This window comes from Thalassophryne amazonica, chromosome 14 (genome assembly GCF_902500255.1).
Source record: "Thalassophryne amazonica chromosome 14, fThaAma1.1, whole genome shotgun sequence".
NCBI classification, from domain to species: domain Eukaryota; kingdom Metazoa; phylum Chordata; class Actinopteri; order Batrachoidiformes; family Batrachoididae; genus Thalassophryne; species Thalassophryne amazonica.
The window spans coordinates 49939971-49967928 of NC_047116.1; the positions used below are offsets into that span (position 1 = coordinate 49939971).

General features: G+C 38.7%; 1 protein-coding gene across 1 annotated transcript in view; it reads left to right on the top strand.

The window, feature by feature from the left end:
- The window catches only part of obsl1b (obscurin like cytoskeletal adaptor 1b), a 127150-nt gene that overhangs the window by 17356 nt on the left and 81836 nt on the right, over positions 1 to 27958 (top strand). Inside the window, exons 3-7 of the mRNA XM_034186650.1 lie at positions 1931 to 2200; positions 4990 to 5250; positions 5419 to 5730; positions 5816 to 6082; positions 9925 to 10200. Of these exons, the coding sequence (XP_034042541.1) occupies positions 1931 to 2200; positions 4990 to 5250; positions 5419 to 5730; positions 5816 to 6082; positions 9925 to 10200 (1386 nt within the window). The remainder of the gene's footprint in view (positions 1 to 1930; positions 2201 to 4989; positions 5251 to 5418; positions 5731 to 5815; positions 6083 to 9924; positions 10201 to 27958) is intronic.

A 27958-nucleotide genomic window follows, 5' to 3' on the forward strand; every position in this document is an offset into this window, starting at 1 on the left:
AGATTCTCAGCATTAACTGATTAAATGATGGAGTATCTTCTCAAAATTGATTATTATCCATGTTGATTCAGCTCTACAAGTGTAACTGAAATCTCTGAAGGAATCATTTTAATCTTGCCCATTAGTTGAATGAGAAATGAGAAAATGGAATTCTTGTGATACATAACTCACAACCAGAAGGTTGTTGGTTCAAACCCACCCTAAAGCCTTTGTGGTATTCTAACAAGCAATATTCATACAGATTTACTTTTACATCTACACAGTTCTGTACTCTTGGTACGTATACACTTTCATATACATAACATAACTGAGTGTAAAATGGCCTTGAGCACCAAATTGCGTGGGCTTTCCAAACTTTTGCTCAGTGGGTTGGATGATGGTTTGTGGGTGATTTACTAGGAATAATTCTGCACATGATAAGCGGGTGTTAACATGACATCATAAACAGCAGTGTGTATGAAAATGAGGATTTGGTTGGCCATAAGTGCAAAATGAAATTTGACATATTTTCAACACATTTTAACTGAAAATGTCATTAAGTGAACATTTACCAAATCAAAAATGAATGTGTCTTGAAAATGATTTGTCTGCTCTTTCATGGGAGGTGAAAAGTGTAACACAAACCCAGATTCAGCACCACTGGTGGGAAAAGCACATTCCCACATGAATAAATATTATTTTGATTTCATTAATTTAAGTTACCCCACTATGAATGCATTTTGTGTCCATCCTTTGTGTCATACTGTGCTGAAAGGGGAATTGTGAGAGCTATGGCATTTGCACTCATTTTTGTACACATGAAGCTTTAGTAAATCAGGCCTCAACTCAGGAATTACATTATTTTACATAATATGAGTTGAATACACACTGAGGATTTTACTGCCTAATATTTAGTATATACAAAGGTACAAAACATTACGCCGAAGTAGCAGTTAACTTGTCAGTACAGTGCAACCAGAAAGTATTCACAGTGCTTCACTTTTCCACATTTTGTTATGTTACAGCCTTTTTCCAAAATTGAGTAAATTATTTTTTCCCCTCATAATTATTTTCACAACACCCCATAATGACAACATGAAAAAAGTTTTTTTTTTTTTTGGAAAGTCACAAAATCACATGTACATAAGTATTCACACCCGTTGGTCAATACTTTGTTGATGCACTTTTGACAGCAATTACAGCCTCAAGTCTTCTTGAATATGATACCACAAGTAGAGTGACCATCGGGTTCTTGGTCACCTCCCAGACTAAGGCCCTTCTCCCGCAATTGCTCAAGTTAGATGGGTGGCCAGCTCTAGGAAGAGTCCTTCATACATTTATGGGTGATGGAGGCCACTGTGCTCATTGGGACCTTCAAAGCAGCAGAAATGTTTCTGCACTCTTCCCCAGATTTGTGCCTCGCGACAATCCTGTCTCAGAGGTCGACAGACAATTCCTTTGACTTCATGCTTGGTTTGTGCTCTGTCATGCAACTTTTTGGTCTTATATGTAGACAGGTGTGTGTTTTTCCAAATCTTGTCCAATCAACTGAATTTACCCCAGGTGGACTCCAATTAAGCCGTAGAAACATCTCAAGGATGATCAGTGGAAACAGGATGCACCTGAGTTCTATTTTGTGCTTCATGGCAAAGGCTGTGAATATATATGTACATGTGATTTCTTTTTTTGATTTTATTTTTAATAAATTTGCAAAATTCTATAAAAGAGCTTTGTCATTATGGGGTATTGTGTGTAAATTTTTGAGGAAATAAATTTATTTAATCTATTTTGGAATAAGGCTGTAACATTAAAAAAAAATGTGGAAAAAGTGCAGCGTTGAGAATAATTTCTGGATCCACTGTATGTATCAATACGTACTTAAGTAATATTTTTCTATGTTTAATCATTGGCGTAACCATGCTGTGTTATTCTTCTGCCTCTTTAATTCCAGAGCCGCTTGTGCGGTTTAAGCAGCCTCTCATTGATCTTGAAGTTTGGGAACGTGACTTGGCTGTTCTTGAGTGTGAGGTTCCAGAGGACTCCGTTCGCATCACGTGGTATTTGGAAGATAGACGACTGCAACCAGGGACCAAATATGGAATGGAAGAGTGGGGAACGAAAAGGCGACTTACAATTCGTGACATTGGAGTTGATGATGACGGGATTTACCTCTGTGAAATGCCTGATGGTGGGCGAAGTATTGCAGAGGTAGCTGTTAAAGGTAAACCTAGACTGTAATAAAATATATAATATGTTTTGCGCTCCTTCACACATAGCATGAATAAGTAGGAATCAGGGTGAATCATGTCGAAACTGCCTGAATGAGTGAACCACAAAAACATCGAGCCGACGTCGGGAGGAATGCATGGTCGCTGAATGATCACACTGTGACGGTAACACAGTGTGAGCAGCTGAAGCGTGTGGAACCATATCGCGCACTGATGTGGAGATGAAAAAAACTACACACCATAGAAAAACACTGCAATGTCCAATATTTAATCCCTCTTATCAAGCCAACAATACTAGAATGATCCCTCTGTGCCTCTGTATATGACCCATGGTCATAGACGTACAGTCATGAAATTACATGAATGAAGCAGTGTGCGCTTATGTCTTATTATGTCCAGGCGTGTATATAAATAATTAAAACAATCACCAGACACTCATAGATGAGATATTGGTGTATAATTAGTGAAAATCACTGGGTTGATATAAATCAGGGGTTGGCAACTTGTTCCAGAAAGGGCCAAGAGGGTGCAGGTTTTCTTTGCAGCCATTGACTCCACCAGGTGATTTCACTGATTAATTGATTCCATTGCTCAAAGTGATATTAATCAGTGAAATCACCTGGTGGAGTCAGTGGCTGCAAAGAAAACCTGCACCCTCTTGGCCCTTTCTGGAACAAGTTGCCCAATCCTGATATAAATAATAAATAAAAGGGGAATTAAATCATATAAAGGTGAAAAATAATTATAATGCTTATGTCGATCCTCTCTTTTGTATTACACAACTAAATCATCAGATTTACACATCGTTTTCTTGAGACAAACTAAGGGGATAGATTTTATTAGATTAGTTAGAACTTCATTGATCCCTTGGGAAGACTCCCTCGGGGAAACTGAGGTTCCAGCAGCATTGTATAGCAGCACACAGGGTAAGAAGCACACCGAGTATCAAAAATGAAAAAAAGAAAAACAATTAGCAAAAATATAAATATAAATACAAATACACAATATAAATACCAGACATACTGATCAATACTGGTTTACTGGCTACTACTGTTCCTCTTATTCTAATATAAGGATATAAGATATAAGGACATTTCCAAATAATTTAATATGTCTTGGATTTCATTGAAATCAATCATTACAAAATGTAAACAGCATGATACTGTATGGAAAAAAATATTTCTACACTAAGCAAGTCTCAAATGAATGTGCTAGAAGGAGACTAGTGAGGAACACTACCAAGACAGTAATGTAAACTTCAGTTGCTGTGTCTGGAGAGAACATGTCTGTTGCATAACTAGTCACAACTTCATGGTGGAGTGGAATGGAGATATGAGATGGTTACAAGTCAATCATTCTAGGCTTGAGTTGTTACCTCCGCCAAGGAGGTTATGTTTTTGGTCGCGTTTGTTTGTTTGTTTGTTTGTTTGTTTGTTTGTTTGTTTGTTTGTTTGTTTGTTTGTTTGTTTGTTTGTTTGTCTGTCTGTCAGCAGGATAACACAAAAGGTTTTGAACGGATTTTGATGAAATTTTGAGGAGTGGTTGGAAATGACAAGAGGAACAAGTGATTAAATTTTAGTGGTGATCTTGATCACGATCCGGATCCCGATGCTAATGCATTAGCATGTCTGTGGCATTTTCAATGTTAAAAGTTAGCATTAAGCAGTTGCAGCTGTCATCACGTTCGGGTGCATTTGTTTTCAAATTGTAATATTTCTTAAATTTATTTTTGTTGAAATTTTGTGGAGTGGTTGGAAATGACAAGAGGAACAAGTGATTAAATTTTAGTGGTGATCTTGATCACGATCCGGATCCCGATGCTAACATGTTAGCATGTCTATGGCATTTTCAATGTTAAAAGTTAGCATTAAGCAGTTGCAGCTGTCATCACGTTCGGGTGCATTTGTTTTCAAATTGTAATATTTCTTAAACTTATTTTTGTTTATATACTAATAATCTAATGATTATTATATACAATTTTAGAGAAAGAGACAAAAAGAAATAGATCACTGTGCCAAGGAGGGAATCTCTTTAGTGTCAGTGACCCTATGGCCTTGTTTAGAGAAGTGTTTCATAAATGTTAAAAAATTAATATATTTGCAGTTTAGTTGAATAATAAATTGAATTTTGTCTTTTATTTGTTTTTGTCTATAAGCACATGCAATATCAATATCAGTGCTCAGATGACAGTAGCTTCTGGAAAAGGTGCAAGTTCCAATAAACTGTGATGCCAAACGCTAAGGATACATGCTGTCCAGTCACAGCAGATGAAACTTTTTTTTACTACTGAGCAAACATCATTGTTAGACTTGTTTAGGTTCAATGATTCCATGGCGTGTAGATGTTATGGCGTCAGTGACCCCATGGCCTTGGCGGAGGTTTGCACTCTCTGAGTGCTTCTAGTTTGTTTTGTTTTTTGTTTTTTTTTCTGGCAAACAGCTGCTGAAAATTCAGATCTTCTTTTGAAGAAAATTCTTTTTCTTTTCCAGACTACCATAAAGTCGTGTGGTGATGCAACAGACAAAAGTTGTGTTCTGTACAATCTTCCCAAAAACAGCCACAGTGGCTTTCCTCTTGAGTCTCCTTCCAATAGGGCCACTCAGTTTCAGTTTTGTTTTTTTTTTCCCCATATAATATTCAAAAAGGGTGCAGCTGTATTTTCCCAACTCAACCCCTGAGAGTTAAATTGGACTTTAAAACTCTGTCATGCTGTTTAAGTTTTGTGTATGTGTGGGTCTCCATATGTGTGTGTAGATTAATGTGTTTAAATATTCTCTTTCAGGCACAATTGTGCGTAAACTTCCAAGAAAAGTTGATGTCTTAGAAGGAGAAAATGCTGCTTTTTGTGTTGAAGTGGAAAAAGAAGAGATGGATATACACTGGTATATAGACGGTGTAGAGCTACGAGAAACACATCAAACCATTATAAAGTCTTTTGGTCGAACTCACATACTGGTTTTCGTCAATACAATGCCCCAAGACTCTGGCCTTGTGACTTTCCTTGTGGGGAGATCCAAGACCTCCTCTCAGCTAAGAGTGAAAGGTAGCATCCATTGTTACTATACTTGTATTGTGGCATTCCAAATGCAATAACTGGTGTAATTACAATGATTAATATTAATCCAATTTGTGTGTTGATATACGATTGCGAGTTTCTCTTAAAGTTGGACATATGTCTACACGTTGATGCATGATGTGTTTCTTATTTCAGCGGCCAAGCATTGTCCTCCAAGTTGTCCAGTGGGAGTGCAGATGAACACAGAGCGCGCTAATGCTGCTCTTCTCTCGTGGGTTCCGGCTCAGGACTCACGAAGGAACCCTCCATCTGGATATGTTCTTGAACGGCAGGAAGTGGGCACCGGTTCGCAGGAGTGGCTCCAGTGCCTGACTACTGACTCCGCAACCTCTGTGGAGATCCTTGGTGACAGCGTTCCATGTGAAGCTGATTATCGATTTCGCATTTGCAGTGTAAATAAGTATGGCAAGAGCAATAATGTGGAGTTTCCTAAAACTGTTCATTTAGGTAGGTTCCACCCAATAATGCAAAATAGTGTTTTTGTTTGTTTGTTTTTATTTTAAACTAAGGATATGTATATTTTCCCATCCAGTTCCAGTGGCTCGAATACAAGCCCCCCTACAGGATGCCTTAGTGCCAGAGGGGCAAGATGCCCTATTCTCTATTGAGCTGTCTTCTTCAGTTATTGGTACATGGTTCCTAAATGGTACTCAGCTTCAGGAGGATGAACGGTATTCCATGCGTCGTACTCGAACACATCAGTCTCTTCGCATTCGGGGAGTGCGTGACACGGACAATGGAGCTGAAATAACATTCATTGCATATGGAATCCGGGATTCTGCAGCACTGTACATTCAAGGTGTGTACAACTCACCAGAATTACCTGTATGTATGAATTTGTTACTTTAGATAAGTCGTCTTTTATCAATGGGAAGTTTGTAAAGTCTATATGCATTTAAGAATAACCAAGCAGCTCAGTACAAAGCTGCAAAATGACTAATAATGTCAGTAATGATCATAAAAGTGAAAACATCCTTTAGGGCTCCTTCACACATAGTATAAATCAGGGTGAATCATGGCGAAACAGCTCATATGAGCGAACCACAAAAACATCGAACCAATGTCGGGAGGGACACGTGGTCGGGCAGGCGTGAACAATCCTGCTGCAGGAACACAGTGCAAGCAGCTGGAGCATGTGTAACCACATCACACAGCTGCTGTGAAAAAATAAAAAATACATGCCACCCACTGGATTCAAACATGCAATTTACAAAAGCTCTGATTGCCAGCCAGCAACTTTACCACTGCACTAGCATTGCTGTCCTATAAAAGGTGCAGAAAAATGCCTGAAATCAACAAGGAGATAGGTACATTAAAAAAAATAAAACCACACACCATAAAAACAACACCACTTTTTATTGAATCCCTCTTATCGAGCGAACAATACAAGTATGAACCATCTGTTCCTCTGTAGATGACCCATGGTCACAGACGTACAGTCATGAAATTACATGAATGATGCAGTGCACTCTTATCATGTCCACATCTACTGGCCTGGTGTCTAGCCGGCTCTGCGTGTGTCTCCAGCCCGACACGCGTGTCCTGTGGACACTGCACCACAAGGACAGACACCGCATCATGTGGAACAGAGCTCACGTGGGTGACGTGACAGTCAGATCACTTGCTGCATGTTATGATCTGACAGTCTGTTTCACCAACAGCGATATATGTTTTTATGCATGTCCATTTGAGGACAGCAAGCAGAGACACAGTGTAATTCATGTCCGTCCAAACACGATACGTCTTCCCCAGCCGTGAGGTCCAGAACCAGTGATCTCAACAGCTGCGACTGTTGGCGGCCAAGCCCCCTATCAGTTTAGTGCACACACCAACGTGTCACTCTGTGTCTGTCTTATGTGATCATTTCTTTTTGTTATTTTTACTGCTATTTATTTATCCCCCCCCATCCGCAACACATCTGCCACATGTGTTCCGGATGGGGGGAGGGGGACCACAACACACATGCGATTCACATGCACGGCACGTGTGTTGTGGGAGGAGCCGACATTCTGGTACGCAACGTGTGTTGCTGTTTTGCAACACCACACTCATGGGAGCACTTAGACAAATTTCACATCCAGCTCGAAAGTGCTCATGACCACTTTTCCGACCTGTATATTTACAAAAAAAAAATGCTAAAATTAAGTTAAAGTTAAAATTCAGGCCTTTTTATTTTCATGTAACATGATTATAAGAAAATTTTAACTTTTAGAACTTTGCTTTCTTTATGACAGAACAGGTGGTTAGGCAGGATCGCAGTTTGGCAACAAGCATGTGCGTAGGTTTGATTCAAGGTACACAAATGTTTATGTCCTTGAACAAGATACTTCATCTGCACTGTGTCAGTCCATCCAGCTGTAAATGGGGACTCGCCTTGGTTGGGGAAGTATCCTGTTATGCACTGGTGATAAAATCCACTTTTGTAACCATTTTAAAGACATTTTTTGCACATAATAATAATAATAATAATAATAACAATAATAATAATAATAATAGTAAGAAGAAGAAGAAGAAGATGCTTTGGAAAAATAAAATATTATGTAATAATAATAATAAAATATTATTATTATTATTATTATTATTATTATTATTATTATTGACTTACTATTTGTAATATTTAAGAATAAAGTATTTTTGCCTAAAACCCAGCAGCTTCATACACTAAATACCGTAGTTAAGTAGTTTATTATTTTAAAAAAATGGCTGTATGAATTAAACATACATACAGTAGTGTTCAGAGCAATAGCAGTCCTATGTAACTAAGAAGATTAATCCAGGTTTTGAGTATATTTCTTATTGTTACGGTACATGGGAAACAAGGTACCAATAGATTCAGTAGATTCTCACAAATCCAACAAGACCAAGCATTCATGATATGCACACTCTTAAGGCTATGAAATTGCACTATTAATAAAAAAGTAGAAAAGGGGGTGTTCACAATAATAGTAGTGTGGCATTCAGTCAGTGAGTTTGTCAATTTTGTGGAACAAACAGGTGTGAATCAGGTGTCCCCTATTTAAGGATGAAGCCAGCACCTGTTGAACATGCTTTTCTCTTTGAAAGCCTGAGAAAAATGGGACGTTCAAGACATTGTTCAGAAGAACAGCGTAGTTTGATTAAAAAGTTGATTGGAGAGGGGAAACCTTATACGCAGGTGCAAAACATTATAGGCTGTTCATCTACAACGATCTCCAATGCTTTAAAATGGACAAAAAAAAAAAAACAGACGCGTGGAAGAAAATGGAAAACAACCATCAAAATGGATAGAAGAATAACCAGAATGGCAAAGGCTCACCCATTGATCAGCTCCAGGATGATCAAAGACAGTCTGGAGTTACCTGTAAGTGCTGTGACAGTTAGAAGACGCCTGTGTGAAGCTAATTTATTTGCAAGAATTCCCCGCAAAGTCCCTCTGTTAAATAAAAGACGTGCAGAAGAGGTTACAATTTGCCAAAGAACACATCAACTGGCCTAAAGAGAAATGGAGGAATATTTTGTGGACTGATGAGAGTAAAATTGTTCTTTTTGGGTCCAAGGGCCACAGACAGTTTGTGAGACGACCACTGATAGTTTTGAGTTTGTAGCATCAACAGCAGATGCTACTATTATTGTGAACACCCCCTTTTCTAATTTTTTTACTAATAGCCCAATTTCATAGCCTTAAGAGTGTGCATATCATGAATGCTTGGTCTTGTTGGATTTGTGAGAATCTACTGAATCTACTGGTACCTTGTTTCCCATGTAACAATAAGAAATATACTCAAAACCTGGATTATCTTTTTAGTCACATAGCACTACTAGTATTCTGAACACTACTGTACATGGAGGGCAAATCCAACTCAAACTGGTCTTTTCTCGCCATTGGCACTCGGCCGGCTCGGCTGCACCTCGTTGCCAAACACGCCAACATGGGATGAGTCAGGACAACAACAGGACAAGTGGGTCTCTGACCATGCTTAATGTTTATGCCCAATATAGATTTTTATATTCCAACAAAGTCAAGATGAACAAATAAACACGTGAGGGACATCACATCAGATGTCATTTGATGCAGTTTGAACAACAGCAAACATCAGATGTACACAGATTGCTGACTTACAGGGTTAGAAACATTACAATAAGTGTCCAAAAAGAGTCCATTTGATTTTTTTTTTTTTTTTTTTTTTAAATCAGCGCTTTAATTTGGTATTGTGTACATTATTGTGTTGATTCCTTGGAAAACCTAAATACCTATTATTATGAATAATGACTGTGTGATTTTTGGTATATAAATTGCACTGGTGAAAAATCAAAGTATGTTAATTTTTTTCCGGTATATTTGTCACTGGAACAGTACAGTGGCAAATATTAACAACACATGAAGCATGTAAAATTTATCTCCAAATCTTTGACATTATTTTGGTTATTTTGGTAAAATGTATCTTCTATGCAGTGCACCTGGAATTCAGGCAGGGTTTGCACTTTACAGATGCAATGTGTTATTTCGTGTGTACACACACACACACACGCACAAACACAGAGAGATGAATGAAACAAAAGCGGGACATGAAATGTCACACTTGTATATCTGTTCCTGTATTTAAACACAAATATTTTTCATGTTTACTCTTCATCATAAATAATATTTTCTAAAATTTGCAGCTCCTCTGGTCAAGTTTTCAGCATTGTCAGAAATGGATCGAAACAAATTTGTAGAGACTGGGAACCCCATTGTGCTCTACTGTGAGCTGTCAGACCCTGCAGCTCCAGTGCATTGGTACAAAAATGGAGTTGAACTGCAAACAGTGGAAGGTCTCCACATCCAATCTGAGGGAACCATGAGGAGAATTGTCATCCAATCAGCAGAGTTCTCCCATTCTGGTGTATATTGCTGTGATGCCATAGACGACATCATCAGATTCAATGTGGAAGTAGAAGGTGAGTGCAAGCATGTTTATTGAAAATGGTGAACTTTACATGTTCTGAGCTTTTTATGTAAAAAAAAAAAAAAAGATGCAACTACACAAGTCCACATTGTAAAACATGTGAAAAGCTAATGCCAACTTGACAAATCGATATGATATCCTAATATCCATAGCTCCGCCCGTGAGGTTTTCAGCAATTCCAGATGCTGAGAGGAACAAGATCATCCAGACAGGCTGTCCCATTATTTTACAATGCGAGCTCTCAGATCCGTCTGCCCAGGTGTACTGGTACAAAGACGGCTCAAAGCTCCATCCCCACACTGGACTAGATATTCTATCAGAAGGCTTGAGGAGAAAACTGATTGTCTCTTTGGCAGAATTCTTCCATGCTGGGTTGTACTGTTGCAAGACAAAAGGCGACACCGTCACCTTCAGCGTGGACGTCAAAGGTGATTTAAAGTTTTACCTTAATGAATGTAAAACATTAACTGGTTCCTGCTCAGCAAAGCAGCAAAGTTTGATGACACTTCTTCTCCATCTTCTTCTTCTTGTTCTTGTTCTTAAGTATACTTCTGCTTTGTTAGAAATATAGAACTGCCGCTAGTCTTACATCAGTTAAGCATCAAGTAAATGCAGTATGATTATGACTCAACTTATTTGCTTGCAAGATTGATATGAGGTCTAAACGTATCTGTAGCTCCACGTGTGACCTTCTCGACAATTCCTGAGGAAATGAGAAACAGGTCCATTGAAGCAGGCTGTCCTATTGTACTCCACTGTGAGGTGTCTGATCCCGAGGCCCACGTTTGCTGGTACAAGGATGATACGCAGCTCTTTTCGAACATGGAAATAGAAATCCAGTCCAACGGCAAGACAAGAACTTTAGTTGTTCAGTCTGCGGAGCTGTCCCACTCTGGTGTGTACAGATGCACCACAAAGGATGATTCAGTAGAGTTTCAAGTGGAGATTAAAGGTGACTTTACACTTTCTTTGTTTTGTGTGAACATTGTAACCCTGCCTCTTCTTTTGAGAAGCTACTAATAACCCCCTGCTTACACCGTATGCAGTTTGCTGGAGTGCTTCATGCTCGTTTACGCCCTTGTTAACACTTTTTGGATGTTACTATGGTCACTTGTTTTGTATTTATTTATTTGTTTGACTGCCATGGCTCTTCTTGAAATGAAAGTCTCCAAAGCATTTTGGTCTTCTACTCAGCAGTCACTTTTATAACACATCCATTTTCCGCAGACTTGATTTTATTTGGCTATCCTTGATTCCTTCCCCCCCAATGCTAGCTATACAAGTGGCACGCTTCACAATCTTTGATGCAGAGACAACCAAGTCACTTGATGTGGGCAAACCTTTGCAGCTGGAGTGTGAGGTTACAGACTCCAATTCATCTGTCTGCTGGTATAAAGATGGCGTAAAGATCATCCCAGAGAATGGGTGGAATATTCAGAGTAATGACACATTGCGGAGACTCCTTATCCCATCGGCTGAGCTCTTTCATTCAGGGTTATACAGCTGTGAAACTTCTGATGGGACTATGCATTTCACTGTGGATATCAAAGGTGATTTTTATTTCTATTTTTTACTAATTTGTTGAATTTTGAGTAATTCCTCAAGCTCTTCTGGAGACCAGATGTCACTCATATGTTTAATATGCATAACCATCTGTGTGTGTGTCTTAGTTATGTTTTGTGTGAAGATGTGTCTGTTCCTTCAATAATGGTAAAATTAATAAATGGTTTTCTGTAATGCCAACTTTGGAACTACATCTGTAATATTTCAGTTTTCCATCTTGAAATTGATCTGAGACATTACAGATTAGTACCCCATTTGGAGATCGTCAGCCTGTATCCCCTTTCTTAATCAGAGTGTACATGTTAACTGTGAAATCCACAATTGTAATATGAATACTCGTCTTTAGCTGCAACGTTGCCATCATCATCCTCACCGGAGGTTGTGGAGACCCAGTTATTTGACACGACCTGCACCACGGAACCTCAGTGTGAAATCTCAGACCCTGCTGTCCAGGCTTCACACCAGATGAACGAAGAACATGATTGTAAAACCACATCTGATTTTCAAATGGCATGTATCAAGAAGGCCCTTGTTATTGAACCAAGTCATCCCTCAAACTCTGGAGCATACTATTGTGCAACAGCAGATGATGTTGCCCAGTTAATTGAAAAAACTCAAGGTGAAGTTAGTTTCCTTGTTGTGTTGTTTTTCTTTGAGTTATGACTAACCTTGTGTAGTGTTTAGTCTGTCTTCTTATTTGTTGTAAGTACACATACAGAGCAAACATCTACAGTATTGTTCAGAATAATAGTAGTGCTATGTGACTAAAAAGATTAATCCAGGTTTTGAGTATATGGAAGAAAACAGAAAACAACCATCAAAATGGATAGAAGAATAATCAGAATGCCAAAGGCTCACCCATTGATCAGCTCCAGGATGATCAAAGACAGTCTGGAGTTACCTGTAAGTGCTGTGACAGTTAGAAGATGCCTGTGTGAAGCTAATTTATTTGCAAGAATCCCCCGCAAAGTCCCTCTGTTAAATAAAAGACATGTGCAGAAGAGGTTACAATTTGCCAAAAAAAACACATCAACTGGCCTAAAGAGAAATGGAGGAATATTTTGTGGACTGATGAGAGTAAAACTGTTCGTTTTGGGTCCAAGGGCCACAGACTGTTTGTGAGACGACCCCCAAACTCTGAATTCAAGCCACAGTTCACAGTGAAGACAGTGAAGCATGGTGGTGCAAGCATCATGATATGGGCATGTTTCTCCTACTATGGTGTTGGGCCTATATATCACATACCAGGTATCATTGATCAGTTTGGATATGTCAAAATACTTGAAGAGGTCATGTTGCCTTATGCTAAAGAGGGCATACCCTTGAAGTGGGTCTTTCAACAAGACAATGACCCCAAGCACACTACTAAACGAGCAAAATCTTGGTTCCACACCAACAAAATTAATGCCTTGCAGATGCGAAGAAATCATGAAAAACTGTGGTTATACAACTAAATACTAGTTTAGTGATTCACAGGATTGCTAAAAAAGCAGTTTGAACATAATAGTTTTGAGTTTGTAACGTCAACAGCAGATGCTACTATTATTGTGAACACCCCCTTTTCTACTTTTTTTACTAATAGCCCAATTTCATAGCCTTAAGAGTGTGCATATCATGAATGCTTGGTCTTGCTGGATTTGTGAGAATCTACTGAATCTACTGGTACCTTGTTTCCCATGTAACAATAAGAAATATACTCAAAACCTGGATTAATCTTTTTAGTCACATAGCACTACTATTATTCTGAAAACTACTGTATGACAAATTTGTCAGTATGTCTTTCTTCATAGTCATTTGACAGGATGTAGGATAATGCACGCTAAAATTATTGCTCAATGATTATTCCTAGTTCCTTCTACGACATGCTTGCTTGGTCCTGAAGTAGAGAAGACCAATTCGGATGAAGCCCACAGCCCTATTGTTCAGCAGTTTGAGATTTCAGATCCCATTGCCAAAGCCTGTTGGTACAAAGATGGAACCCAGATCTACCCAAAAAAGCAACCAGCCAGCGAATTACTACAAAGCAGCAGTGATTCGCTGCCCCTCCAGTCAAATGGGTTGTCTGTCAATGGGAGATTTGGCTGTGAAACCTTTGCTGATGTCCAGTTAAATGTGGACGTGAAAGGTGGTTCCACATAGTACTTTCACAATTGAAACTGAAGTATTTAGCTGCATATCCGAAGCTATCACCCAGCTCATTGGGTTTTTTTTTTTTGTTTTTGTTTTTTTTTCTCTATGGCTTTGTTCAAACAGCAGAAAAGTGTCACTCTGATGATGAGATTGGTGAGATAGCTGATGCATCTGCCCAATACACTGTGGATGTCAAAGGTGATTTGATATATTTCAACATCAGCATCATCCATGTTAACCCAACACATCAATGCCACTAACATTAGTGGTGTGTTGTTAGTTCAATCCAATGTAGCACCTTTAAAAATCTGTTTTGATTTTTCCTTTTGGAAAATGCTTCAAGTCATATTGTCATCCACAATCTCATGTTGTTTTCTGCAGTTTTTGTTTTTGATTTTGGCACTTCTTCAGGTAGATATATGGATGTCTTATGAATTCTTGCTCCTCACTAACCTATATGTTCTATGTGTCACTTCACTCTTCATTTTAATGTCCATCTTTATGTGCTCATAACAAGCAGCTTTCAGTTCTTAAAGTTCATCTTATATCGTATTGTTCACCAACAACTCTCATTCATATTGCTGCCCCAATCCTCGTCCCGTTGCAATGACAATGAACTCTTAAAAGAAGAAGACCTTTTTAGATTACTTTTAATGAATAAGGTGCTAGTGTGCACATTGATGGTGTTACGGTATTAGGAGGATACTTAAGGGGAAGCGTAGCACCTCAATCTCAGACCAAACCTGGTCGACCTTCTTAAGTGTTTGTCTTTGCAATGGATGATCTCATAACTCCATTCTAACACACAATGATGTAAAATTCTGTTGTGAGAAGATCTATTGAGGCCAACATCCACTGAAAACCTTTCTCTGTGTACATCACAACACTTATAGCTACACCACCATGGCTCTCTTCTGACCAAGAGAAGGACAGGGCTACCGAAGAGGCTTATCCTGTTGTCTGCGTGTCCCCAAAGAAGTCATCCGACATCTTCAGTGACAAACGAGATGATGTTCACATTTGTGTGGAACATTCCAGGCATTTGCTAACCCATTGGCCATTGGATGAACACATGACTGAACAGATTACAACTGTACAACCAGAAGAGTACTCTGGCATTCAACCAATAATGGCACAATCTCCACTGTGCTTTACCTCTGTAAAACCAACAATAACACAATTGGAAAAATCCCATTATTCTCAATCCTGCATGGAATCTCTTAATGAAGAATCATTTTGCACTACGCAGCATGCTGAAGCCCAATCTGTGCAGCTTCATGATTCCCTACAGACAACTGCACAGTCTGCAGAGTTTTGTGATGTTCTAAAAACAACAACCACTGGATCCAAAGAATCAGCAAAGTCCTTCAAGACTCAAATGGTCCAGTCAGAAGAGATGCCTAGTTCCATACAAACAGCAACTTTTATGTCTAAGATAAGTAATCCTGTGCAAATGTCATTTGCTCAGTCAAAGGAGCTTACTGAAGAACTTACTAACCACTTACAGACTTCCGCTGAGCTCAGTACCTCCTTACCAAGTACAACAGTCCGGTCAGATAACTTCTGCAGTGCTAAACTGATGCCAACAGCACTTTTAGAAAAGCATAGTCCCTGTTTACAAAGTAAAATGCCCCATACAGATAACCCATGTAACTCCTTAAGGACTGCAACTGTCCAGTTAGAGAAGATAAACAATGCTACGACAATGTCAACTGTACAGTCTGAGAGTTCTGTTTACCCCCTTGCTACACTTAGACTTCAACCAAAGGAAGTTTATAACCTTCAGCTGGGTGCAGCTGTCCAGTCAGAATGTTTTGTTCCAACTTTTGATACAGTTTGCCTTCAACCAAAGGAGTTTTATAACCTTCAATCAACCACAAGTGTCCAGCCTGAAGACAAATACAATGCCCCACAATCTGCAGATGTCAAATCTGACAACATCCCCCATGCTGGACAAATGGTACCAAACCAATCAGAGGTACTGTATCAGTCCATGCCAGAAACAACAGCCCAGGCAGACTTTAATAACACCAAGGAAGCTCAAGATGACCAACAAGGCAGAAAAGTAACATCTGGGCAGAGATCATCTGCCCCATCTTCAGAGTCTTACTTTTCCAAGCAGACGCCTGCTGTTCAGTCCGAAGACATCTATTATTCAAGAACTTGTGACAGCCACTGGGGTGACAGTGTCATTGCAAATAAGGTGGCTGTTGAAGGTGATTTGAATGGTTAGCATTATCAAGAAAGAAAATGAGCAGGCACATTGTCATTGTGTAAATCCAGATACTGATTAAACTTGACAATCTCTTTAATTTCTTGCTTTTTTTCAAAATAGAGCTACTTAAATTGTGAAACTTTGAGCTTGGGTGATCTTTGATGTTAAAAAACAGTAAACAGATACAAATCCTAAACTGAATGCCTAAGTATCTTAAATGTAATCTAACCAAAAATACTGCTTTTTAAAACACTAATATATAAAAGTTGTATTTTAAGGACTTATTTTAACTTTTGAGAGCTACTGGCATGACTAATCTCAATTTTGCTCTTGTATTTTAACACATTATTTGTGATGTTGTAAGTGACAGTGATGGAATTTTCTCTTGATCTCAAATATTTCCAGCTCCATCTGTAAGAATTACAACCCTTCATGGCACTGAGAAGAGAAAGTGTGTTAAAGTCGGTGAGCCCATAGTGCTGCAATGTGAGATATCAGATCCAAATGCTCAGGTTACATGGTACAAGGACAGAGTAATAGTTTGTGAAGCAGCTGGGCAACGCATGGAGTCAGAAGGTTCCATAAGAACTCTGGAGATCCAGTCTGCGATGCTGTCTCATTCAGGGATTTACAGCTGTAAGACAACAGATGATGCAGTGCAGTTTCATGTGGATGTTCAAGGTGACAAAAACTGTTTTCTTCTGTTTATTAAAAAAAAATTGTCACGTCACAAATACCATTTGGTGATTATGGTGATATGAAACAGAACAGACAACACAAGTCCAATCACTCAGTATTTGTTGAACTACATGAAGCTCAGTTTGTAAATGGACTGCATTTCTATTGCACTTTTCCATTTGAAGTGGATGCGCAAAGCCCTTTACAATGATGCCTCACATTCACACACTCATACACTGATGTCAGGGTGCTGCTATGTAAGGCACTCAACTGCACACTGGGGGAAATTTGGCGATTAAAGTGAAGGTGACACAAAAAAAAATGTGCACAAATAATCACTAAAAAATATTAAATGTTGATATTTGAAAAAATCCTGAACAATAAAAGTTGATAAGTGCACGAGTGAAGGATGAAACTGTTTTTGGTTTGTTTGTTTGTTTGTTTGTTTGTTTGTTTGTTTGTTTTGCCAGCTCTTTGGTTGTAATCAACTGATAAAAAAAAAATAATTAGTTTGTTTTACTATCTGTGACATCAGAAAAAAAGTGATGAGGATTTTTTTATGTTTTTTCTTAGAAACAGGTACATACATTTCAAATCTGAAAAATGTCACGAGGAACTGACAGAATCAGCTATTTTTAAAATAAATATTTTTTCCTTCTTGAATACAGTTAGTGTACTGTGCGTTAGTAGCGTAATACATTATTATTAAATATTAAAACCATCCACACAAGGAGTAAATAATATACTCTTACATGTCCGTTTCAGTAAGATCATTTTTCAGTCTGATGAAAACTTATCCACCTTTGCTAAACGACATCTGAAAATAATTTAATTGTCCTGGCTGAAGAAAAGTCCATTTGTCACACAACAGCTTGGTGCCATGTTACAGCGCCGGCTGTAATCTGTTAATTGCGACTGATGGGTCGAGTCTCTGCTGAAGCGATCCGGAACAGCACGGTCAGCTACAGGTGTAATCCGTTGATTGCGTGTGCAGCTGATGGTTTGAGTCTCTGCTGTGAACAGAGCCTCCCCTTCTTCCACAGCGGGCCACTTTACGCCACAAGTTGAAAGACTCGCAGCCCCTCATCTGCTCATAACGTCTCACTCTGCACATGATGAATTATCACAACAATAAAATAAAAATAAAATAATGCAGCACGGACCCAAACCACTCGGTGGAAATGGGGCTGTCAGTAGCCTGTAAAAATCCCTAAATGAATGCATAAATGAATGGGACGATTAAGATGATAGTTCTCGTGCTGATGTCACTTCCGCCTTCTTCTTCTCCAATGCTGTGCAATTCAAAATCCAAATATTTATCTCTTCAGTAACTACGCGCCAGGAAAGGATAAATTTCAACCTGTTGTTTAATTTTAGTCATAAATACTTAAAAAAAAATTACATACCATGTCACCTACACTTTTCCTGGTGAGTCCTGTCATTGGAGAAGAAGGAGGAAGTGAGATCAGTGCTGGATCCATTATCTATAGTCCCATTAATTTATGGATTCATTTATGGACTTTTACAGGCTACTAACAGCCCTGTTTCCATTGAGTGGTTCAGGTTGGTGCTGCACAGTGTTTTCAGTTCAGAACCGTTAATTCTCGCCGGCAGAATGCTTTTGATTGGCAGGTGGAACACATATTGATGAGCGCGCACGTACAGTGTCTGCAGCTTCTCCACTTGACACGGAGGCAAACCAGCATTTACACATTATTTTATTGTTTTGTGGCTCATGGGATAATTTTGTCATGTGCAGACTGAGAGGTTATGAGCAGATGAGGGACTGGGAGTCTATTAACTTGTAGCGCAAAGCGGCCCGCTGTGGAACAAAAGGATCCGTTCACAGCAGAGACTCAATCCATCAGACGAAATTAACGAATTAGCCCTGTAGTTTACCATGCCACTCCCGGATCGGTACAGCAGAGACTCGAGCCATCATGAACTTTTCTTCAGCCAGGACAAATGAATTAAATTACTTTCAGATGTTTTCATCAGACTAAAGATGATCTCACTGAAATGAACAGATAAGACTATATTATTTACTCCTTGTGTGAGTGATTTTAATATTTAATAATAACATGCTACGCTACTAATGTACAGTACACTAACTGTGTTCAAGAAGGAAACAATATTTATTTTTTTAAAAAGCTGATATTTTCTGTCCCTCATGACATTTTTCACATTGAAACATATGTACCTGTTTCTCAGGAAAAAAATCATAAATAAAAAAGCCACACTTCCTCATCAGTTTTTTCTGATGTCACAGATATTAAAACAATGTTTTGTTTTGTTTTTAAATCAGTTGATTACAACCAAAGATCTGGCAAAAAAAAAAAGTTTAGCAGGCTTCAGACAGCTGTTGTTTATCCTTCACCTGTGCACTTATCATCGACTTTTACTGTTCAGGATGTTTTTAAATATTGACATCTCATTATTTTTAGTGATTATTTATGTATATTTTTAGGTGTCACCTACACTTTAAGGAACATGTCCAAGGACGCTTTGTGATTTTCCAGTCTGACAGAGATCAAACACAAACCCACCTCAAACTGACAAGCTTAAGGTCAATACAGACAACTTGACAAAATTGTTGACTCAGATGTTTTCATATTTCTGTTTGATCAATACAGAATGATTTGGTATTTAAAACTAGATAAAAGATTGTTGACTTTTAATTCTGTGTTTATAGACTACTACACTGTAAACCACCCCAGATGGGAATTAATATGAAGCATCTTGTAATTTGAAACTCACCATTGCAGGTAGTTTTTACAGGGTGTGGTGCAATTAGCAGCTGGGGTAAGACCAAAAACTGCTTTTATGGGTATTGTGTCAAAGTTGACCTTAGCCTAGACCATGGAGAAAGTGTCTAAAGTGTAATTTTAAAAAAGTACCTCAACACTGCCCCACTACCCGATCCCAGCTAAGCGGTTGAAGATGAGTGAGTGACCTCAACACTGAGGTACATGTTCCCAAGTATATATGATCAAATTAGATACACAAATGTTATTGACACTCTCCCAAACCCCCCCAAAAACAAGGTACAGTTATAATATGTGTGACATGGAAAAGGAGGATCCAACAACTAGTGCTCTTTAACCACTTATCACCACCAGGGGAAAATCTATGGGTCTGTGTCAAGGAACACACATACTAATAGACACAGTAATTTCACAACATGTGGCTCTGTCCTCTAATCTAATTATCTTTGTGCCAGTTGTAGAGCAATTGGACCTTAACATCTTATGCATTTATAAATTCACCACAATAAATAGTTGGATAGAATCAAAATTTTACTTTATAGTCTACATTTATGATGGACTGTGTCACCTTTTTATTTTTAGCGATAATCCACAAATGCTTTGAAGCTGTTCTTAATATGAGTCCATTGACCTTTCAAACCTGGAGTGACAATGGAAATAAATTTCCCTGTGCAAGTACACATTTGATTTACTAGTATTTAATACGCTGTTGTTAGAGAACACCACCACCAAACTCTATAATCATTCTCATCAAAGAAACAAACAAAGAAAATCACTTTTACTTCAACATTTAATACCAAAAATATTCATGACCTGAGGTTTACATTACATGCCAAGGCAGACTGCCAGCATAATGACTGATAGCATGAAATGTAATCGTAACTCTATTGATGTTAAGAAACAATGCCAAATGAAGCAGATGGTCTAATCCTCAGGCAGACCACAGCCTCCATACCAGACAAGCTGCAGCATGATGTATGACTCTCAGTTCTTAGACCTGCAGGGCTCCAAGGGCAGCAGTGTCTGGCCACACAACATGCATCACGCTGGCTTCTGGTTGGGAAGAGCCGTAAAACGATCCATGACATTTGGATGTGCAGAAACCAACTCAGTGTGCAATTTCACTTTGGTCACTTGAAACACGGTTAGATTTAAATGCAAGATTGTGATATTGTGATTTATGACCTTAACACTTACAGCTATTACCATACAACACAGGAAACAAATCTGAGACATGTGACTCCAATAGATTTTGTTGTAATAATCCTAAGTTGTTTCCAAAAAAGGTGCATTTTGAGCATACTGGCAATATTATATTGTGAATCCTTTATTAAAATCCTTAAGAATAAAGTTATAGCGATGAAGAAAATAATATTTTTAACTAAAAGAATATGCCTTTATTTTGCTATGACATTTTTAAAAATGTTTTCTTTACATTAAAAATAATTTTTGGTGTATAATTGAGACCTTTAAACTATGGTTGTGAAAGATCTTATACATGTAGGCTTACATTTCAGAACTGTGTTTTTCTTTGGTTGGTTAATGACATTGTCTATTTCATTAATCAGTTGTAATTTTATATTCAATCTTGTAGCTCCGCCAGTGAAGTTTTCATCAGTATCTGAAGCTGACCAGATAAGAACAGTCACAGTAGGCAGTCCCATTGCCCTTCAGTGTGAGCTGTCAAGTCCCGGTGGGCAAGTCAGTTGGTACAAGGATGGAACAAAGATCCTGCCTGAAAATGGAGTAGACCTCCTCTCAGAGGGGAGTGTAAGAAGTCTACTTGTCCAATCAGCAGAGCCGGCTCACACGGGCATATACCGATGTGAGTCGCAGGATGACGACATCCAGTTTGCTGTGGATGTAAAAGGTGACACTCACTCTTCAGTACTTAACCTGCTTTGTCCTGGCCACTAACTGTAGCATCAGGTCATTTAGGGGAAACCAGAGCACAGTGGATCACGGGGCACAGTGAATCAGTAGCTATATCTGCAAAACTACATATATATATTTGTAGTTGTTAGGCCATATTTTTTATACATAAAAACATCCCCCTTATAAATTACTGTTTTGTTTTTGGATACATTAAGGGTAAAACTAAGTGGCAAGTGAAGTCAGTTTTTTCCTATCAAAAGTAAATTTTGTTGATGTCAGTGTCTACAGAGGAAAGGTGGCCCAAAAAGTTGTTATTAGTTAGAAGACTACTCTGTCCAGTTGATGAGCATGTGTTATGTCTTCTCCAGACATCAGCTATTTGATAACATGACTCGTGTGTCACATGCACTCAGGGCACAGTGAATTGGGGCTCAGTGAATCAGTGTAGAAAGTGATTTACTAAGCCCCAGTATCAAGTGGATGACAAATATTACTTGTTGAAGCTTATACATTTATTTTTCCATGAATTATTTCTATAATAATAGAAATAATAATAATTGTGACAGTTGATTTTATAATAGTTTCTAAAGGACTTATATCACTATATAAGACACTCACACATTATATATGTAGCTGGTTTGCTGGATTATAGTTTGTATATGCATCAGCATATATTTAATAATATTGAAGAAATCTTTATAATATAAATAAATAAATAAATCTGTTTTTGCATTATATTCTAAGTTGATTCACAGCAAATCAAAAATTTTAAAATCAATTTTAAACACCTGTAAATTACACTTGGGAGACATGAATAACAGTCTTATAAACAATAACTTGCTGTATTAAATCCACCATAGAATGACCTAAACCTATGCATAATGTGTTTATGCTGCCACAAAACAATATGTCTGATCCACTGTGCCCCAGCTTCCCCTATTCTTGTTTGTTTACTCGCTCAGTTTTGTGTTTAACTAAACCAACCACCTGCCCTCATGCTACTGATGCTGAATTTGGATCAACAGTATCTTATCTTGAAAACATGAATAATAACCCTTGATAAAAAAAAAAAAGGCAAAATGAGCAAAACCCTCATTAGAATGCATGCTCTAACTCCAAGAAGACCTCAAACCTCCAGCATCTCAGTTGCATTTAACTTATTTTTGAATAATCCCTATTCTTAATTTAGTCATCGTTGAAAGTCACAATCACTTTATACCGTTGCACAGCAAAGACATAACAACAAAATAATAATAATAATACTAATAATAATGCTCAGGTCGTCATTGTGAGTTAGCATAAGCTGCAGAACATCATTTAAAACAACAAGAACAGCAAAAACAATTTAATGCCTCTAAAGCCTCATCTTTCTTTGACTTGTTGGATCCAAATTATTAGGCAAGGGGAGGCATACCCACACATATACGCACAGGGAAGGCACACCCATCAGACAAGGGGAGACACACATACACCAGAGGAAAAAGACAACAGATTATAATATAACCATATAGAAAACCAAACAACAGGAAGGGATGCACATAGCCGCCACATTACCCCACCCTCAATGGCTGACCCGTCAGCCCAACACAAACAGAATGGGGAAAAACCAAAAGGAAATGGAACTGACACCAAAAGCACTAATCCAAAAACAGACACCAAAAAAAAAAAAAATCCAGAGACCCAAAGAAAACCTGACCCAGGAAAGCAGGAAGAGGCTGGGAGGCGGGAAACACCTCAAAATAACCCAGCAAAACCAAAATGACAGGTATGCAACAAAACATGGTGCAATTCATTGCCCAACGGCCGGCAGGAAACAAAGTCCAAGATCTCTGACTGGTCATACGACCAGGAGATTGGCCGGCCAGCTGATAGGAGCTCCCAGCAATGCCAGGAGAACAGCCCGACGGCCCGCAGGAGTTCACATCTGATTCAGGAAGTTGACTGGCCAGCCCACAGGAGTTCACTAGCTGACCAGATGTGTGGCCACCTGGACCACAGGAGCCCACAGCAGAACCATGAGGGCACAAACTGGGAACTAAATACACCAGCAGAAACAGATGGACAACACACGCAGGGGACTTGACACATCACAAGACACACAGGACACAAAGACAGCGCACGCGACAACCACACACACACATACAAGGCCAGGAGACGGATGGTATACACTCACACACATACGCACAGGCAGAACGGACTGTACACATACGATAGGCCAGCAAGGACACACCCACACACATACACACGGGGAATGCGTACCCGACAGACGAGGGGAGACACATCCACACACATACGTACAGGGAAGACGTACCCAACAGACAAGGGAACACACACACACACACACAGACACACACACACACACCAGAGGAACGAGACAACAGATCATAACGTAACCATACAGAAAGCAAAACAACATGGATGGATGGGCGTAACCGCCACAATTTTTGTAATCAAAATTAAACACTTGTTATAAACTGAACTGCAAAAAGAGACAGTATGATAACAATAATTTTAAATTCCAGCAACAATCAGTAATTCATATTTTTTATCATGCTTCTAACATCAGTATAACACATAACAAAATCATGCAATTTCACAACGTGTGCCAAAATACATGCTATATCTCTGACATTTCTGACTTATAGTTTGAAATTTGTCATTTTGACACTGGTGTGCCAGACTTAAATGTAAATGTTGTATATTTGTGCATCATGATTCTTAAATTTTATCTTCTTTTTTTTTTTGTCAGTATGGCTTTGTCACATTGCCATTATTTTGCTGCTTTGATTATGCTTTAGTTCTCAATAAATAGTTTGTATCTGAAGACAGGTTTGATCTTTAAACTTGATTGAATAAAATAAGATTATGAACTTAATTACAGCATTATCTTTGCAATATCTGAAACTTACAGCCCGACCTGTGATGTTCTCTGAGCTTCAAGAAACTGACAGGAACAAATCTGCAGATGAAGGCTCCCCCATTGTTCTCAGTTGTGATCTTACTCATGACCCTTCTGCAAATGTGCACTGGTATAAGGATGGAATGGAAGTCCGATCACAAATCAATGTAGAAATACAGTCAGATGGTCTGACAAGGACACTAGTCATCCATTCTGCTGAATGTGCACACAGTGGCACCTATGAATGTTCCACAGCAGATGATACTGTCACATTTAAAGTGGACATCAAAGGTGATTGATGTTTATCTTGTTAACTTATCATACATAAAAGATAAAAGTTTGATTCATATTATTCCATGACTGATTGAACAGGGCCATTTTTTGGTGACTGTAACGCTCATCTAAAATCTTTTCCTTCCTCTTATATGTTCTTTTCAGGCCAATCCCCAAAACTCCTACCTATGCCAGTGTCAGAACGAAAAAAGGTGATTGCAGTTGGGTCTCCAATTATTCTCCAGTGTGAAGCATCAGACTCCATTGCCCAGGTATCATGGTGTAAAGATGACTTGGAGCTTTTTTGCAAAACTGGCCTTGATATGAAAAGAGACAGTAACTTCAGGAAGTTGATGATTCATTCAGCCAAGATTTCTGACTCTGGCAGCTACAGCTGTCGCCTCGCCGATGATGTTGTGACATTCACAGTGGAGGTCCAAGGTGATTTATTTTGCATTATCACTTTTAATTAACGTGTTTCACAGTGTGACATAAACATAATTTTAGAATTCAGTGTCAGAAATTTTAATTAAATTATCTATACATATGAATTACTTCGATCACTTAACTTAAACACGATAAACATGTTCTCATTTATAAAATAACCAATCTCAATGTATTTAAAGTACAAGACACTACATGCTAATGATAAGTATCTGATAAGGATTAGATACTTATCAGATACTTATCATTATAATACCCACAGCCACCCCTGTGAGGTTTTCAGCTTTTCCAGATGTTGCAAGGAACAAATATGTTGAAGCCGGCTGCCCAATCAAGCTGCAGTGTGAAGTGTCAGAGTCAACTGCCCAAGTCTATTGGCGGAAGGATGGATTACGGTTACTTCCACATGAGGAATATGACATCCAAACAAATGAAAAACTGAGAACACTGGTTATTCAATCATCAGAAGTCAGACACTCTGGAGTGTACAGCTGTGAGACTTCAGATGACTGGATAGAATTCAAGGTGGATGTTGCAGGTGATCTAAATATTTTAAGTTTTGTCAGAATTACTAACAACCCTTGTTCAATGCTTGACTACACTTGTTTTAAATTACATAATTTTGAAGTGAGTCTGTGTTAATTTAACTTAATTTATGTAATTTACATATGATCATACAAAACTTTAAACTTTGTTAATGAAAATCATTATTACGGGATATAAACGAAATGATTTGTAGGACAATGTCATTATTGTCCTTATAGACCTTTTAGAATTGAGAATGTCACATTAATTTAATTGAAAATCAACTTGTTAATTTCAGCCCTTTATCCTAAAGCAGCACAGGCATTGTTGCTATACCTACATGAAACACATTTTCTTCAAACAGCAAATTATTGGTATCAGATGCAAATTGGTAGCTTTGCTTGATACTGCATCAGACCGAGAGAGGATCATATCACTTTACATTATGAAAGGTCCTCAAGGTTTTGCCTTTACATACGAACAACTAGAGGTGTTTCACGTGTCCAAATGTTTCATTCCCAACTCAAACAAATCCACAGAAAGCTTGCACAACTTCAGATGTAAAATAAGACCCAAACCAAAACGTACCATAAAACAATGAAACCACACCTGAAATGCAGACTCAAACAGACCCAAAGACAGACAGAGGGGTGATCCATCCTCTTTGGGTGTTGGGCAAGTTATTTCCAAAATGTAATATATTATAGATCACTAGTTATTGTTATATCAGAGTAATTCATTGCACTACAATATTACTGTGTCTGAATTGTAATGCATTACAGGCTTCTGAATTACTTTTGAGTTACGTTGACCAAAATAACTGTGGAAGTAAGGCTGAGCATTCTAAAATGCTAAAATGTAGTTTACTGGAGGTCATTATACATCCAATGTAGGGCAATGTGTTGCAGCATAGTAACTGTAGCCCCGAAGGCCACTAACAATCATATGTAAATGGCACAGTGAAGGCTCAAGTCCCAATACAAGTATCAATCATAGCCAGAATCACAAGGGATCAAAGTCTGGTAGAATTATGATACAGATATTTAAAGTCTAGACCATTTCATAATAAGACAATCGAGCTAGAGCTCACTATAATGTAACATATTATAATGACATGACAAGAGACATAAACTTTTTCTTTTCATTTCCATTTGTTTATTTTTTAATTCAAGGAGTTCCCAGCACAGAAATGGCATGATGGCATGAATACAAAGTGTACTTGGGGGATTAGTCCTCAGCCTCAAGGGATATAGCTCACTCATTTTAGACCAACTTCACAAATATTAACATATAGACTAAACATAACCTGAAAAGAAATAAAACACAGGCCAAACAGGCAAGCCTTACTAGGGCTGTATACATATATATATGTATACTCAACAAAAATATAAACGCAACACTTTTGGTTTTGCTCCCATTTTGTATGAGATGAACTCACAGATCTAAAACTTTTTCCACATACACAATATCACCATTTCCCTCAAATATTGTTCACAAATCAGTCGAAATCTGTGATAGTGAGCAGTTCTCCTTTGCTGAGATAATCCATCCCACCTCACAGGTGTGCCATACCAAGATGCTGATTAGACACCATGATTAGTGCACAGGTGTGCCTTAGACTGCCCACAATAAAAGGCCACTCTGAAAGGTGCAGTTTTGTTTTATTGGGGGGGGATACCAGTCAGTATCTGGTGTGACCACCATTTGCCCCATGCAGTGCAACACATCTCCTTCGCATCATCCATGAAGAGAACACCTCTCCAACGTGCCAAACGCCAGTGAATGTGAGCATTTGCCCACTCAAGTCGGTTACGACGACCAACTGGAGTCAGGTCGAGACCCCGATGAGGACGACGAGCATGCAGATGAGCTTCCCTGAGACGGTTTCTGACAGTTTGTGCAGAAATTCTTTGGTTATGCAAACCGATTGTTTCAGCAGCTGTCCCGAGTGGCTGGTCTCAGATGATCTTGGAGGTGAACATGCTGGATGTGGAGGTCCTGGGCTGGTGTGGTTACACGTGGTCTGCGGTTGTGAGGCTGGTTGGATGTACTGCCAAATTCTCTGAAACGCCTTTGGAGACGGCTTATGGTAGAGACATGAACATTCAATACACGAGCAACAGCTCTGGTTGACATTCCTGCTGTCAGCATGCCAATTGCACGCTCCCTCAAATCTTGCGACATCTGTGGCATTGTGCTGTGTGATAAAACTGCACCTTTCAGAGTGGCCTTTTATTGTGGGCAGTCTAAGGCACACCTGTGCACTAATCATGGTGTCTAATCAGAATCTTGGTATGGCACACCTGTGAGGTGGGATGGATTATCTCAGCAAAGGAGAAGTGCTCACTATCACAGATTTAGACTGGTTTGTGAACAATATTTG